General features: G+C 37.2%; 1 protein-coding gene across 2 annotated transcripts in view; it reads left to right on the top strand.

Moving 5' to 3' along the window:
- Positions 1-12,844, top strand: part of lrp1bb (low density lipoprotein receptor-related protein 1Bb) — a 379,953-nt gene that overhangs the window by 266,622 nt on the left and 100,487 nt on the right. For both annotated transcript variants that reach the window (XM_065251976.1, XM_065251975.1), the window contains 3 exons: positions 300-671; positions 5,295-5,484; positions 8,022-8,226. In XM_065251976.1, the coding sequence (XP_065108048.1) occupies positions 300-671; positions 5,295-5,484; positions 8,022-8,226 (767 nt within the window). The remainder of the gene's footprint in view (positions 1-299; positions 672-5,294; positions 5,485-8,021; positions 8,227-12,844) is intronic.

The following is a 12,844-nucleotide window of genomic DNA, read 5'->3' as shown; positions in this document are numbered from 1 at the left end:
GTTTTATTGCCAAGCCCAAGCTTTGCTTTTGTAAGTGTATTTAAGGTAGTTGTGAACAAATGGATTCTTATTTAAACACACAGAAATAACTTGTGTTGAAAAACAATAGAAAACCTTTTATAGGCTTATACTACACAGGATTAACATCAGTTTTTACTAATGCATACCTTGAGTTATTGAATGAGATTCACCTACCTTATCATCTGTTAATCCAAACCCATGTTTCGACTTTCTGTTGAGTTACAGTACAAGTTAAGACAATATCAGCAAATCCAGGGTTGTTTTTTTGACTCATGCAGGAACTAACCCCTGCGCCAGGAGTAATGGAGGCTGTCAGCAGCTCTGTTTTCACCTGGGAAGCGGAAGGAGGACGTGTTCCTGTGCTCACGGCTACTTGGCCGAAGACGGCTTTGCCTGCCAAAGATACGAGGGCTATCTTCTGTACTCTGAAAGAACCATATTAAAAAGCATCCACCTGTCAGACGACAGCGATCTCAACTCCCCCCTCCAGCCTTTCGAGAACCCGAACTACTTTAAGAACGTCATCGCTCTGGCCTTCGACTATCGGCATGAGACCTCGCAGCACAATCGCATTTTTTTCAGCGACATCCACTTCGGGAACATTCAGATGATCAATGACGATTGGACAGGAAGACAAGTCTTGGTTGAGGGTGAGTTCGTTTTTTTTTTATGCGTATTTTGAAGTACAAAGCTTTTTTGATTATTTTTCTCCATCATGAAACAGCTTTTCTTCCAAAACATACAGGCATTTGTTGTCAGGCCTGATGCAGACTCATTGCAGTGCTCTGTATGCCGTTAAACATTCTGCCTCCAGAACCATTCCAGTCTCTTAGCAGCTATTTGTAAAAGGCCATTTGTTGGAAACCTTAAGTGCCGATGCTCTTGATGTACAGCAAGGCTTTGATGCATCCAACATCTGGTAAAAGTGTTATAATAGCTACCTCCATTTTTCCTCAACTAAATGGGACCAATTTAACTGTCAAAAAAGATGTTTAAAACACTACATCTTTCTCTCTGTCCCCACCTTTGATGGATTAAAATCTCTCCTCTCATTTCCGCCATACACAAACTGTAACAGAAATAGGATAGGAAAGGGTTGGTATTTGTCAAGATCCTCCCTGTCACTGTTGTTGGAAAGTTCAGAATATGATTATTGATTTCTTAATCATGTACGCTGTATACGGCAGGCACTTCTGCCGCGATCGATAACTGTGTCTGATGGTGGTCCACAATGAAACCTAATGTGACTAAAGACTGTGCATTATCCACTTACAATGCAATGAGCCAACCGTGGCACTGTTTTTACCCCCAACTCCCAACATGCTTCTCATTGTACTTGAGCTTCACATGACTAGCATTGTAGTGTCAGATTGCATACCATTTAGGTTGAGATATAGATTATACGAGTGAGACATCGGCTATGTGTGAAACACAAAGCTGCTGCCTAGTCGATGCAGTGTTTTTGTATGAAGGTACTTTCTTAGGTTTCAGACATCTTCCAAGGCAGCAAAATATCAGGTCTGGTAATCTACAATGATTTAAAATGAGCTTTAGCGAAAACCAAGCAAATATTTAATAAAGTTGATGCTTATTTCTCTGTAGAGCGAGCTAAAATCAATCATCAGTCAAAAAAATTTGAAAAGCATAAATAAATACTTAATCCATGCTTCGAGATACTGCTTAATAAGATAGTTTAAGGCTTCAGAGACAGTCATGAAATAACTAAAAGGACTTAATTATCACAATTTACATGTAAGTGTGTTACTGCTTGTGTTGTAATGCATTTTTACACTTGGGTTGCACGTTCTCTTTTTTTAGAGATGAAAGCCAATCTTAGACACCTTCACTACACACATGCAGACACACGCATGCTCTACATCCGTGTCACTGGGAGAGGGTAAAGACGTTAATAATCCATATTTCCCTAATTAAGTCATACATCCCATGTTAATTACTCCCTGGCCTCTCCAACACTTTCTGCAAAGGCAAGCTGTCAGACGCTTTTTATTGTGAATGATTAATTAGTGATGGACTCCCACAGACTTTTGCTAGAGTATTCTCTTGAATTTTTCACATAGGAGCATCTCTTAGACCTACATTTTGCAATGTGCGTTTGACCAATTGATGATTCACTGAGGTATTTTTAGACAGATGTCAAAGGGTAACCATTTTATACAGCCTTGTGAGATGATGTTTTGGTTTGGTAAAAGCTTTCTGAATTTAAGCTTTCATGCTTGATTTCACTTTTTAAAAAAAGAGAACCAAAAATAACCATTTTATGAGCGTGGAAATTATTTTATTTTAATGTCCTTTAAGTGTACTGGTCAGCATTTTATACCGTGGTATACTCTAAGTAGTTGTGTTATCATGTTAAACCATTATTTAAGCAGTTAAAGGAATCCTACACTTTCATTAAACAATCCCAATAATTGACGTACCCTCATGTCATCCAAGATGTTTATGTCTTTCTTTTGTTTAGTCAAAAAAGAAATGAAGTTTGTAGAGAAAAAGTTTAAGGATGTTTCTCTATATAGATTTCAGTGGAACAGTTTACAGTTTTAATGCATTTTAAAATTGGAGTTTCAGTGCAAGCTTCAAAGGGCTTTTAAATGCAGGGTCTCCTCACATCCTGATAGCAATCACTATGTTAATTTGTTTAAATATATTTTTATAAATCTGAAAAGCCAAAAAATTTTCAACAAGTCATTGAACTCAGACCGAATGCAATAATTGGACAAGCATCTGTGAATGTGTTTTGCATATGCCACTGCGCACCCTGTTCACGCAGACAACGTACGTCATAAGCGTGTTCACATGCGCTCACTTCCCGTCTGTAAACAAAGGGAGAATGGCAAACTTTCCTGCTGAATTGACAAACTGTACAGGAGCCACAAAACAAAATTAATTTTTTGAAACAACAACGACAAAAACCGTCTGGATCAGCAAAGAAGGAGGTGTGGCTTTGGATGGTAATTTGAATGGAGGGTGGGATTGTGATTTCAGTGCCAGTAGGCTACCGTTAGCATTTTTTAAAATCAGATACCCTGCCTTTAATTATCCTAACCGAGGCATAAGGGTTATCATTTTCGACCAAAACAATTTTTTACTTTTAAACCACAACTTCTCGTCTTGAACTAGCTGCATGATGCGCCAGTGCGACCTTACGTACAACGTAATCACGTCGAAAGGTCACGCGTTTAACATGTGAAATGCACACTTATGGACCATTTTTACAAATAAAATGACAAAGACATTAATTGGTATCATTCCACATGCAACAACTTCAGAATGGTCCTCTTTCTCCACACTTGTAAACACTGGAGCATACTTCAGGCGTGACCTTTCAACTCGATTACATAATACGAAGAGTCACGCTAGCACATCATACGGCTAGTGCAAAACGAGAAGTTGTGGTTTGTGATTTTATTATATTTTTGTGCAAAAATGCAGATTGTTTTGCTAGATAAGACCTCGGTTGGGATCGTTTAGAGCCCTTTGGAGCTGCATTGCAACTGAAATTTTAAACTGCATTGAATCTGTAAACTGTTAAAAGTCCACAATATGGAGAATATTTTCCTCAAAAAAAAAAAATTATTTTTCTTCTTGAAGAGAGTAGATTATCTGGATTTTTTATGAAAGTGGAATATTCCTTTCACCTCATAAGACAGGGGTTTTGGTTTGTCTTTTTTTTTCGATTTCTACCAGCTATTTTGGGGTTAGGAAGAACCAATAAATATAATAACCAAATTGTTTTCTAAGAACATGAAACTGTGTATTTGTCCATGTTTGTGTACAACAGGTTCCAGTTACACAGAATTAAGTATTATGGTGCAAACATTCAAAAAATGTCATGTCCACATGTGGACATCCAGATCTTAGGAGGTTAAGGACAGGCCTTGATTACATTTCATGACTTTTGTATCATGATCACGTTCACATGCATACCAATAAAGCCTTTGTAGTGGTTGTTTCTTATAGTTTTCTCAGTCGCTTTGGTACATTTCTCGAATCATCCTTGACGATTGCAAAACAATAGGTCCATTTCTTAAAACAATTTGTACAAATAGCAAAACACCATGGATAACCTACAAAAGCCACTCTCTTACTCAAAATCCTTAGTTCATCTTTCAAAAGTAAATATCTGTGTCAATGAACATGTCAGTGCCATCAGAATGACAAGTCATTGTGTATGGATAAGACAGTCAAATTGTTTAGTCATGTTGTCAATATAACAGTTTACTTTGGAGGGATGTTCTGATGTAAACTATGGCTAAAGTTTTGATGACAGTTATTGTAAATTGTAGGTTACACCTTAGCGTAAGTTATGTGGGAGTTTGATTGCAAGAGACTGGACAAAATTTACATTTATGCTTTTACTGTTTGTACTGTAATTTGTTGACAGACCGTGTCATTGCGATTGCATAAAGGAAAAGAAAGCACTGCATAGCACAAAGAAAAAAAAGTAGAAATGTGAACATAGGACAATATCTTTAGGGAAAACTGGACATGCAGTTCTGTAGGAATTACACAGAAGTCTTCCTATAACTCCTGACCCAGCAAGCATGTTTGGCTAAAACAAGACTAAATTTAGGCTGCCAGTGAAAGTCTAATAGACATCTAACCATAGCCCCAAAAAAAGACAATGCATATTCTTTTAGAACATGTAAAAGAAATGAAAGCAAACACCTTGAACACCTGTTGACTTTGTTGGAATATCATACATCTTCAAGTTATTTTGGCAAAAATGGCATGTAACCAAATGAAGGTTATTTAGGGTAAAAGTAGGTTACTCATAGCCGGACTATATTGGGTCTATAGTTAGCCATCATTTCAACGTCTCAGTTTTTGCTTGCTGGGGACGTTTCTGTTTGTTAGAGAATGTCAAAATTCAGGACAGATTTAGAAAAAAATGTACAATGCATAGAAATATGTTTGACCATACCCTGTATTATGACAACTTGTTCAACCATTTTGCATGTAAAGACTAATGCCTCAATGTTGTGGGGGTTGAGACTATTCAACAGAGACTCATATAATACATTTTGATCAACATGACCTAAGCAACTGATAATATAGTAAAGAACAGAGAATTGTAGATAATCAGTTGCATAAATGTACCAAAGCATTTGCAACTTCTTCAAAGAAATGAGAAAATGCACAAGTGACACAATGATGTGAGAATTGAAAAGTTCATTTTGGGAATTTCAATTCTGATCTGAGAAATTAACCAAAGCAAAACAAATATTGACATTGCAGTGTGCTGTGTTTTGTAGGTGTGGGTTCAGTTGAAGGCTTGGCTTATCATCGTGCCTGGGATACAATTTATTGGACTAGCTCCACCACCTCAACTATTAGCAGGCACACGGTAGACCAGAGCCGGCATGCAGCCTTCACCAGGCAAGCCGTTGTCACTATGTCTGAGGATGACCACCCCCATGTCTTGGCCTTAGATGAGTGTCAAAAGTGAGTAAATGTAATTGGTCAGTTGGGTATACTGTATGCTTGCTTTTTGAAAAAATATTCAAAGTTTTTTAGACCATGGACTCCTTAATTAATAGAGAGAAAGAGTAGGGACAATCTGGTACATATTTTATAAAATGATGCATTTTAACCCTTTCACCGCCAGCGTTTTTAAAAAAAGTTGCCAGCCAGCGCCAGTGTTTTTCATGATTTTCACCAAAGTGTGATGCCTTCCAGAAAATGTTCTTCTTTAAATATATAAACATACAATATACCAAATGAAAGAACAGACCCTCTGCTTTCAAACCAAAAAAAAAACGTTTCATCCTACCTTTAGTGGTTCTTTTGCAATCAGCTTTTGAATATGGGTAGGTTTTTGCGAAAACACCATATTTTGAGCAAAAAGCAGAGATAATTCCATTTTTATGACGGACTTTTCATAGAGATCCCATTCAGAGCGATCTTTAAAACAGACACGGACATGCAGCAGCTTGCCATAGGGCAATACTTTAAAACGTTGCGGAAGGGCGCCACCTGGTGGATAATAGCGGTATTGCGGAAAGACGGAAAATCTCGTCATTGGCGGGGAAGCGTTTTCTCTTAATTGACGAGATATCTCGTCAATGGCGGTGAAAGAGTTAATGTTTAATTCTAGCATTTTAATGTTTAATGCTAACATTATAAGCATATTATACTAATTATTCTTTATATGCAAAGAAAATACTAAATAACTTTTTTTTTATTTGATAAATAGTATGGTCAGAACGTTTTGCTCTTTATTATGCGAAGTTTATTTAACGAAGTTCGAGAGAAGCATGGTCATGCACTCCAACCAAACAGCACAAAGAGGTCTCTCTATTGGCGCTTTTCCATTGCATAGTACCCCATGGGTTGGGTCGGGTCAGCTTACTTTTGGGGGGCTTTTCCATTAGGTGCAGTACGTATTACCCAATACTTTTTTAGTATCACCTCGGTTGAGAATCCAAGCGACCCGAGCAGATACCATAACATGACGTCATTGCTATTATGTAAAGGATTAGCTTTACCTTCATGCTAGCTTGTGCTGTCTCGAGTAAACCTGTTGTCATCTGTGTTTTGCTGTAAGGTCCCAAAATCCCTTTTAGTTGAGAATCAGGAAGACCATAACAGTTTTTTTCCAGACTTGCAGTTCATGGCGGCACATTCACAACGCTCATGTCCGCATTATGCTTAAATGCACCTTAAATAAGGCTCAGTGGAGCGCGTCGAGTGACGCCACAGGTGTTTGTACAGAAACTGTCATGTGAGACAGAGGTAGTGATAAACGCGATGTGCAAACATCTATTTGTGGTGGTCAATTTTAATTTTGTGGCGGACTGAGAAATAAATAAATGTATGGGAATGTACAACAAATCTCACTTGTATGATGTCACAGCAGTAGGCAGCGCAAATATAACAGCACGCCTATAATTCCTCCATGTCCAAAGTGTTACTAAACTCTAAAAAAAGCTATCCAAGCCAACCTAAAACAAACTAAACCGTAGGGTACTATGCAATGGATAAGGGCCATATATAGCCAGTCCTCACCTTTGTCCCCTCCTCCACCCCATCGCCTCACTCTCAGCTGGTATTATCCCAGTTAAGGAGGGGGACTGCTCTGAGCCCTCCCTTGGACATACCTCCAAATGTGCTTAATTATCAGATTTGATTAGGGTTGAATAATTAATTTTTTTCTATTTTCCTTTACAAATGTTAAATCTATTTATTGCTTCTCTTGATTTTTCTATGTGATAGATTGAGTAACTATAGAAACCTGAATTTGTTTTTCCTCACGCTAAACTGCTCCTCCAGTGTATGATGCATTGCGGACTGTATCTGTAGAGAAATCTTTTTGCGGTCACAAAATGTTAAACAGAATAGATTTTTATGTCAGAAGGAAATGTATTGAATTTTAAAATCGAGAGAAAATTGATTCGTCACACACCAGAAATCTTGAAGTATATGCCTGTGTCAATCAGACATGAAGGAAACATTTTAATTATTCTGACCTCTTCAGATGAGCAGGGCAGTGTGTGAAATTTGTTGCGGACGGAATATTTTTATTCCTGGTCCGGCGGAGGGGCAATTCTCCAGACAGCTCTCATATATCCCTGTGTAAGATATTGATATTCAGAAAGATGTGCCAACCTTGAGTTCACTGACTACATTAAACCTTAAACCTTGGAGAGAATATGCTTACTTGGTTATCTGGCGCTTTTTCAAATGGACTACAGACTGCTGTTAATTAGAATCTAACCTGAAATGATTAATTGGTGAAAAATGTCAGCATGTATCACTAATTTTCAATTAGCTCATTGAAGTGGACTGTGAAAGGATTTTTTAAAGGAAAAGTCAAAGAGGTCCTAAGGGCTTCTCCGTCTACTATTATTTATGAAATCAATAATATTCCCTCATGCCATACGGCAAGATTATTAAAACAGTTGACAGTATTGAATTAGTTTAGTCTCTGTAGTGTTGTCTGTAAAAAACATTTCATTATCTTGCTCTAATGTATTTTGTAGCCTCATGTTTTGGACCAATTGGAACGAGCAGCGGCCCAGCATCGTGCGCTCCACTCTTGCGGGAAACAATGTGAAAGTCATCATTAGCACAGATGTATTCACTCCTAACGGACTCACTATTGATCATAAAGCAGAGAAGCTGTATTTCTCGGATGGGAGTCTGGGCAAAATTGAAAGATGTGAATATGATGGCTCCCACAGATATGTGAGTATGAGGTTTTCACTGTTTAAAGATGTTTTGAAGAATTGACAGATCTTTGTTTTTTTCTGACCACACTGAACCCCAAACATTTAAAAAACAATACTGGGTTATTTTTGACCCAGCTTTGGGTCAAAAAGGAATAAAATCCTGTTGAGTTGTAATTCAACCTATGCTGGGTTGTTTCAACCCAAAATGCTGGGTTGTTTCAATCCATGTTGGGTCAAATATAAACATTTTATGGATTAATTTAATTTCCATTTTGACTCAACACTGAGTTCACCCCTTTTTTTAAATGTGTAAACTTTTAAATAAATGCTGAATTACATTTAACCATTGTTTGTGCATCCTAGTGCATCTAAATCAGGGGTCACCAAACTTTTTTCTTCTTTTATCGTTCCTGAATGTGATGGGGGGCCGGGTCAGCTATACAACATGGAATTGTATGACCCAGACCAAAATTACCACGAGCAGGCCTCATTGTGTAGTAGAGATTACTAGCCTGGCACAGCCAAAGTCCCCATCAGTAAACGGCTTTCCATGGGTAGCTAGTGGGTGAGCTACCTTATAGCTAGCTCGGATAGCAGCCTGTTTTACCTGAGTTTGGCAAAGGAATACTGAGCCTGAGTCGGCCCGCGGGTCTTAGTTTGGTGACCCATGATCTAAATCAACCATAGCTGGGCTGTTTCAACCTTATTTTCTAGGTTAAATACTGTATGGACATTTCTGTTAATTAAACCCAACAGTGAAGCCACATTTTACCCAGCCATGGGTTATAAAACAACCCTGCTTTTTACATACACTCTAAAAATGGGAGGGCTATTTTTGACCCATAATGGGTAAATATTGGACAGAACACGTGCTGGGTTAAAAATGACCCTGTGCTGGGTTAAAAATGTCCCAATGTTGGGTTGTTGTTATGCAACCATGGGGTATAATAACTCACCAGTTGGGTTAAAATAACCCAGCATTAGGTCAATTTTTAACCCAGCACATGTTCTGTCCAATATTTACCCATTATGGGTCAAAAATAACCCAGCCATTTTTAGATTGTATAACAGTGTGTTTACTGCTGGTCTGAAATTTTAGTCTTGTTTTGTAGTAAAAATATCTAATCACCCTTTATACAGGATACATTTACTCAAGAATAAAATTGCACATGATAAGGTTTGTTTTCAGAAAATGTTTCTTTTAGTTTAATTTTTTAACATCTTATTACGAAGGAGGATTAGGGCCAAGCTAAAATAAAAATATAAAACCATCTCGAAATTAAATTCATTAAAATGCGAGAATAAAGTCATTATTTAATGAGAAAAAAGTCAGAATAAATATAATTTCGAGAATAAAGTCGTTATTTAACGAGAATAAAGTCATTATTTAACGAGAATAAAGTCGTTATTTAAAGAACATAAAGTCGTAAAATTTCGAGAATGAAGTCAATTCCGTTTAGGCCTATTCTTTACGTTGTTTACTGCATTAAGACAGTGATATAAATACACTAAATTCACTACACACTATAATATATTATTAATAAGCATGTCAAGCAGAAAAGCCCAGAATGTGCTCGTTTTCATTAAAGGAAACAAACGTGCACTTTAGAGGTTTGTGTTCTTATTCTGGGATCTTCTGCTTGCCTGTACACAGAATGTTTTATTAATAAAATGTTTGCTGAATATTACTGTGTATTCAATGTTGATGTTGTCTTTTAGGGTTATAAGGGGTCTGCACTTAGTAAAGATTTTCCTTTCATGAGAACAAGCCTAAAATAAAACGTAGCCTACTCGTTGCATTTCTCTCAATTGTTTGTTCACAAAACCGCAGAGACTTTCCATTCCTCCCTCGGCCATACGATTAATATCTCCCATCACCTGTGCACTTTCATTTACAGTAGGTGCGCTATCATGTGCGTAACTTTCCTTACGAAAATTAACCATGAAAACCAAAAAAAACATGATAACTGTAGTAAAACCATGGTAACCACGAAAAAAACATGGTTTTGACAACCATGGTTTTCAAAAACCATAGTTAAACCATGGGTAGTGTAGTTAAACCATGGTTTTGCTAATAATAGTAATCAATACACCAAAAAACATGGTTACTATACTTTTACCACATTAAAACCATGGGTAATTTTCGTAAGGGTTTACCCTACCCAATTAACAAAACCCTTTATTCATTACGATATTCTGTTCATTGCGTGCCTGTTTAATTAAGGTGTGCACCGAATTTTGTTCGTTCACATTATCTCCCCCCATATTGTCTTTTATATGAGGGAGATACCATAAAATTGCCTTTCTAAGCGCATATGCTTCATATTGTTTTATTAATAAGAATCTGCGTCTTTATTCTCATTAAAAAAACGACTTTATTTTTGTTAAATAATGACTTGATTCTCATTAAATAACGACTTTATTCTTGTTAAATAATGACTTTATTCTCGCATTTTAATGACTTTAATCTCGAGATGGTTTTATTTTTTTATTTTAGCTTGGCCCTAATTCTCCTTCGTATCTTATTAAGGGATAAAAGGCATAAACCTTAATAAATACTAGACTTAAAAGTATTAATATATTAGAAAAGTTAATTTATCTTAAATAATATTTTCACTGCTAAACAAAGACAAAGATACTGATTAAGAAAATATTATTGCAGTGTTTATATTTTTCAGTTTCAGGGTTCCCACGAGTTCTTGAAATCCTTGGAAGTTTTGAATCTGGGGGGGAAAAATCAAGGCCCTGGGAAGCTTTTTTAAAATCTACATACAGGCCATTAAATGTACTTGAATCAATTTTATGCAAGGATTCTGGGAAAAAATCCATATTATTCCCTGTGTAGTGTAGGATAATATCATACAAATTCAAGACTTTTTAAGCACACGTGCTAAACTGTTCGCTTTAAATGCTTATATCTTCTGTATGTGAATGTTGATTCATACCAAAATGCTGTTTTGCATAGTTTTTGACACATTAAAACATCTGTGGTTACAACTATGTAACTCTTGTTCCCTGAGAAGGGAACGAGACGCTGCGTCTCCCTTGCCATACTTCCTGCATCCCTGTAACGTCGTCTTTGGGAATATTTTAGATAGCAATATACTTCCTATCTCCCGCGTTACCCTGTCTTTGTCTTTAAGCCTCACCATTGGTTGAATTTGATATACTCATTCAGACGCACTTACCTGTGGAGGTGTCCCCAAAGTGTCACCACAGTGACGCAGCGCAAGTTCCCTCAAAAGGGAACTGTAACAATGTATCTTAAAAGGTAATACGGTGTAACCTTGTTCTCACTTGAAATGTCTCCCCACATTTAGTCCTTGAATTGGACCTGGAAAGTCCTTGAATTTGAAGTTAACTAAGGTGTGGGAACCCTGCAGTTTGATCTTCAAGTTTAATTTATTTCTATAGCACATTTAAAAACGGTAGAGACAAACCAAAGTGCTGTTCAAGGTCAAATAATAAAACCATAAAGGCAAACAACTAAAAGCCAAAGATAAAAGATACATTTTAAGATTTAGTAGGGGGGTAACATGATCAAATTGTATATCCTTTTAGGAATTTCACTGCCGCATTTTGAACTACTTGTAAATCTGCGTCTTAGATATACCATAATAGAGAGAGTTGCAGTTATCCAATTAATCTTGTTTCCATCCCGTATCATGCATCAAAATTCACTTGATACATTTTTATATGATAATTGTTCACTAAAGTAGCATACTTTTATTGTAGCATTTAGGATTGGAATTAACAAGCACTTCCTACAAATTTCTGAAACGTAAACCTCAATTGGGGGTTGCACCGGGTCTCATCATCTTGATGATAATGACTTGATGACCACCAAAAGGATGGGCCACACATTGGAGTCATTAACACCCACTTGTGCAGAATCTGTTGACCCTTCTCAAGATCAATTTAATTGTAATGAATTATCCACTTTAAAGCGTCACGACAAAGAGTTCATGAGAGTTCTTCAACCCCCCAATTAAGAGCACTAGTGGTAATGAAAGCTTATTTTAAGGCTCCTACTGGGCGGCTTATCAACTAGCCAATTAAACTGAGTAGAATTTAGCTAAACTAAATCAACATGACTGTTGGCAAATTGCCTTGCTGTTGGAATCTCCCAACTGGTGATATTGAAGGGGATTGTGTAGTGACGCTAAGTCAAAGCTTAACAGTATGCATGGTTTGCATCTGTGTCTCACCGAGTTAACCAATCTGTTGCACTGTCAGCGCCATCACTTATATAATGAAGATTGTTAGTAGATGTTCTTTAAACAGGTTCGTAATAGATGTTAATTTTTACATACAGAGCACATCAGAGCTGTGGACAAATACATGTAGCTATCTATAGTGGTACTCTATTCAACATCTATTTGATCAGATAAACAGAGATAATTAATGTTGGAGCAGATCGCTTGCACCCCTAAATTTAATTCAGAATCAATATGCTCCATCAAAAACCATCTGGAACGTTCCTCATCGCTCCCCACTCTCCAGTTGTTGTTTGCTCAAGCTGGGCTCTCTTAATCAACACCTGTCCTATTTTCCCACCGTGGTGGCAGGGCTAATGTGATCACGGCTGCATGCGTGTACCTGTTAATAGTTGGGTCTCCAGAGCCGTGGGACAT

This window comes from Paramisgurnus dabryanus, chromosome 15, assembly GCF_030506205.2.
Source record: "Paramisgurnus dabryanus chromosome 15, PD_genome_1.1, whole genome shotgun sequence".
In the NCBI taxonomy this organism is placed as follows: Eukaryota; Metazoa; Chordata; class Actinopteri; order Cypriniformes; family Cobitidae; genus Paramisgurnus; species Paramisgurnus dabryanus.
The sequence above is the reverse complement of the archived record's forward strand: the minus strand, read 5'-3'. Positions and strand labels throughout refer to the sequence as shown.